Source organism: Halyomorpha halys, unplaced genomic scaffold, assembly GCF_000696795.3.
Source record: "Halyomorpha halys isolate HHAL.00 unplaced genomic scaffold, Hhal_1.1 Scaffold338.1, whole genome shotgun sequence".
In the NCBI taxonomy this organism is placed as follows: domain Eukaryota; kingdom Metazoa; phylum Arthropoda; class Insecta; order Hemiptera; family Pentatomidae; genus Halyomorpha; species Halyomorpha halys.
This window is the reverse complement of record NW_027110850.1, coordinates 3,694-8,723: the sequence shown is the minus strand read 5'-3', so window position 1 is coordinate 8,723 and position 5,030 is coordinate 3,694. Positions and strand designations below refer to the sequence as shown.

Below are 5,030 nucleotides of genomic sequence, written 5' to 3'. Positions count from 1 at the left end.
TTTTTACTTATTTATTTTATTTGTTTATTTTAGTATGTATGAGATCATTCATCAATATTACCTATTGCCCACAACTGTGTGGCAGATCGTAATACCTATCAATAAATAAATCTATCAATTTAAAAAAAAAATTTAATAAACTTGAATTTACTATCTTAATAAACTTTAATACACACACATAAAAATCACAGTTCAATTAAAACATCTGTGTAACCTCCTTTATTTCTTATAAAAAATAAAATTAATATTTTATAGACAGTTATCTTGTTAAAAAAAAAAAATTATAATAAATGAAGTGTGCAAAACACAACAAACATAGAAAAGAAATTAGGAATAAAGAGGATCATACAGGGGATCCTAATTCATAATCGTTTAACCAAAATGGGACCCTTAGATTTCAACAAGGTCGACCTGCAAGAGTAGTTGGTACTGTGCTTTCATCCGACGTCTCGTTTAAGTCCTTTTCGATAAGAGACTCGGGCTTATTGTTGCAGATGTAAGTGACAACAATATTTAATAATTTATTTATTGTTATTTACAACTGTATACATATATACACATCAAGTAAATTTCCTGTAAGTGATATTATGACATGATACAAACATGTAGAGAATCTACCCATTGATAGAACTCCAAAAACATTTCTAAAGGAGAAGATCTCGAGGCCATCTTCTTTTCAGACGCCTAGGAGGATTGTTAGGTAGTGAAGGAGAAGCCAGGTTAGAAAAGAGTTGGTTTGGGTGGTTGGGAAGTTTATCATGGAAGGATTGGTATCTGATTCTGGACAAATCGGAAACATATGGTACATTGAGGTCCTGATGGATGATTTTATTTGTGATAAAGTAAGGACCATTAAGGATTTTGGACTGTAAGAGTTGGAGTCTGTAATTCGAGAGGAATTCGATGGTTTAGTGGAGCCCCATAGCTCAACACCGTATGTCCAGATAGGCCTTAACAGTCATGTAGATCAGTCTTTTGTAATGGATTGGAAGTTTGGACCGTTTGTCTAGTAAATGTTGTAATAGTCGGAATCGACGAGGAGTGTCCAGATTTAGTCCTAAGTAACGAATCTGTTCAACAGGAATAAGTGGGGTATTATTAAAAGATACTGTGGGGAAAGACGAAGTTTTACGACGAAGGGTAAATGTGATTTATTTTAATCCTCCATTTTTGGCACCATTCTTCAAGGATGGTGATGTGGGATTGGAGGGTTTGGGATACAATGTAAGGATCATTATTCACTGACAATAGGTATGTAGCATCGGCATACGTGGTGAGTGTTAGGATAGGTTGGGATGTCGGCTGTAAAAACTGTATAAAGGATAGGACCAAGGATACTACCCTGAGGTACACCAGCAGGCTGAGGAAACAGGGATGAATAAGCGCTGTTGTGATTTACTTGAAATAACCTGTCTGAGAGATAAGAACGAATAATGAGATAATATGTAGGGGGTAGGAATTTACGGATCTTGTATAGCAGTCCTGGGTGCCAGACTTTATCAAAAGCCTGTTCTACATCAAGAAAGACTCCCAAGCAGTATATTCCGCGCTCCAATGAAGACGAGACTACATCAACCAAACGATAGCATTGCTGGATAGTGGAGTGGGATGTTCGGAATCCAAACTGGTGATCTGCGATTATAAAGTTGGAATCTAGGATGGTGAACAGGTGTTTTAAGATAATTGTTAGGTAGTGAAGGAGAAGCCAGGTTAGAAACGAGTTGGTTTGAGTGGATGGGAAGTTTATCATGGAAGGATTGGTATCTGATTCTAGACAAATCGGAAACATAGGGGACATTGAGGTCCTGATGGATGATTTAATTTGTGACAAAGTAAGGAGCATTAAGGATTTTACGAAAGATTTTGGACTGTAAGAGTTGGAGTCCGGAATTCGATGAATTAGTGGAGCCCCATAGCTCAACTCCGTATGTCCAGATAGGCCTTATAACAGTCACGTAGATCAGTCTTTTGTTTGTCGGATGAGTTCTATCCTTTTGAGGCAGCAATTTCGATTCTTATTTCAGTCTAGGTTTTACTAAATTTTAAGGTAGTTAAGGAAAAATGCGATTGCACAAAATTCTGGTCTTTGGTTAAGATTAATATCATCTATGATAAGACAAATCTTTCGGTTAGGTTGGGGTAGAACCATTAACACTGGTGACCAAAACGTCCTCCGAGAAGTGGACGTCCAAGTCATAAGTATCGAGGAGTGCCAGAAAAAATGGGGAAAAATCCCCATACGACAAACACAGATCTGTGCGTACACTCCCTTTAAGGACTCTTGTAACGCAAGTATCTTACAGTCTATTCAATCAGTTTTTATGTGCTTCTATGTGTTGTACAAATGCATGTTACTGGGTGCTTTTAGGGTTATGTTTCCAAAATAATCAGACCACTTTTTGTTCCATTACCTCAAAGTGATAAATTCCATACTCACTTTAATTATCTTAATTTCACCATTATAACTTTAAACAATACACCATTACATTTCTGCAAATGTATTTCAATAGTATACAAATCTTTAGGTAAGTCGTTACTAGCAAAGGTCATCATTCCTACCTACTGCACTACCAACCGCTATCAGTTTAACAGTTTATCTCTTCTCCTATCTTCAGTCTGTTCTACCTACCTTCAGTTTATTTCATCATCCCTATTTATCATCTTCATCAATCCTACCTGATCTCTGACCATCTACATTTTCACCTCTGCAAGTATCTCACCTTTTCTTCTTTATGTATCTATCTGCTTCTGTGACCCACATTGTAATAGCAATTAACTAGTATCAATATTAATTAAAACTATTAGTCACTTGTAAACCACTGTATTATATTACTTTTTTCTTTAGAGTTCTGTAGATTAATTTTATTTATAAAAATCCTATAGACAGCCACAGCCTATATGAGACTAAAAGTTTCATTCATTTTCTCATTACATTTTTTCATTTATTATTTTAGTATATTTTTATATATCAAAGAAGAAAAAGCATTTCAAAACAATTGTTATGTGTATAGAGTATATAAACAAAAGAATAACCTAGGTGTAATGAAAGTACTAGATACAGAACTAGATTAATAAATTGTAGGAAATCACTCATTAAAATTAGTTATAAATATGGTAAAGAGGTAGGTGTAAAAGGTAAAACAGATAGGTAAAGTAGATATGGTATAGTAAAATGTAAAAGGAAGATATTAAGAAAATTGGTAAAAATAAACTCTAAACATAGGGGTGTAAACACAGGGAACGACTGAGAAATGGGAAAGGCAAAAATATATATATATATATATAAAGAAAAGAAAGAATTGTAAAACAAATTAATTTTATGCATTAATAAATAAAATATAAAACAACTTAACATTTAAACTAATTTTATAATAAAGAACAAAAGAAAACTGTCGATGAATGTGCCTTGAGCAAATGTTTATATCTAATCTCACCAGGCGGCAGTTGAGAGGTTCTGGCAGCACGTCGAACAGTGGCCACTGTGTGAGAGAAGTGGCTTGGCCAACAGTCTGCCGTGGTCTTACCATGGACCTTGTAAAGCTGAGGGGTAAAACTAAAACAATGCCGTCACATCTAGCAATCGTAGACTGCCTCTCCTTTCCCGTCAAAAGATCGCACCGCTTTTGTTCACAATCACATATCATGTTTTCTTTTACAAAACAAATATTATATAATTAAAGTAAATCAATTTTACAAACTGCCTAACCTAATAAAATTATAACATTTTCATTCAATGTTGCTTCAACAAGTAATAAGTAAGTTTTTATTGCTAGATTTAGGGATGCTGATAGATTAATTGAAAGTTTGATACAAATTAATATATTTAGTTATTTACACATTGGATTATTGATTTAATTATTTGCTTACTATAACTATTCAGTTTATAGTGATAAATAACATTATATAACAAAAATATATGGTGCAATAAATAGAAATAGCTTCAACATGACTCAACCAATGTACAAAAAATTTGGCTGTGGTTCTCTACAGGTTACTACCCAATTCTACACCATGGTGAGGGGTTAAATTTTTATTTCAGTGGGACCACCATATAAATAAAAGTCAACCCAGGTCGGATTCAATCCCCTCAGCTACGAGCATTTCTTCAGGGTTATTCAGGGGGTTTATTGAAAAAACCTAAACCACTAATTCACTCTTTGGTTTGTTCAGGGAGACTCAGGAGGTCCTTTGGTCTATGAGGACCCTGATACCCATAGGTTCACCCAAGTGGCTTTGGTTTCTTTTGGTCCGGAAGATTGTGGAACTGATCCTTTACCATCAGTCAACACTAACGTATTTTCTTACGTTGACTGGATCAGGAATGTTGTCACAAGTAAGTAAACATTATGAAGCTGCTGCAAAATTATAATGGCACAACTTCAAACATTGAACTTTTACAGGACAAGCAATAATGATTCGAATTTGTTTTAGTACAATGACTCATAGGTTTGGTTCTATTCTTCTATAATAGTAGTTTATAGGCATTGTGGGTTACTATTACAACTTTTAGCTTTGAACCAGGAGGGGTTTGATAACAAATTAAAAATAGTATGTGTAGCACTGATGGATGTCACTTGCAAACAGGCCTCAGACGAAGAAGACAGCCCAGCTGTCCCATGGTCTAGTCTGAAGCAGTGTTGCCATCAACAGTGCAGTTTTATTCATAATTTTCATGCAGTTTCATATTCAAAACTTGTTCAGGGTACAAAAAACCACAAATCAAATAATAAGACTTATTTTCTACGACTCTTTTAAGGCTTTTAAATTCATAAAATAAAATATACCATATAAATATAACATTCTCCAGATAATACATCACAAATTTCATATTTCTGTCGTGATTGGAGTTAAGAAAACATTTAAAAATACAAAGAGAACGTTTATTTTAACAAAATGCTATTAACATTTAAAAACGATTTAACAAAATAAGTATTTAAATAAATCAATTTGTATCTATATTAAGTCTCAACGCTCTGTATTATATCTTCAACAGTCAAACGTTTCGGCCAATTCGGCCATCCTCAAGCACA

At 34.2% G+C, this 5,030-nt stretch overlaps 1 protein-coding gene across 1 annotated transcript in view; it reads left to right on the top strand.

Moving 5' to 3' along the window:
• LOC106681432 (venom serine protease 34) overlaps positions 1 to 4,333 on the top strand; it is a gene marked incomplete at its 3' end in the record, with an annotated part of 39,060 nt that extends 34,727 nt beyond the window's left edge. Inside the window, 2 exon segments of the mRNA XM_067048948.1 lie at positions 2,134 to 2,369; positions 4,171 to 4,333. Coding sequence (XP_066905049.1) covers positions 2,134 to 2,369; positions 4,171 to 4,333 — 399 coding nt within the window.
• Between the last annotated feature and the right edge of the window lie 697 nt (positions 4,334 to 5,030).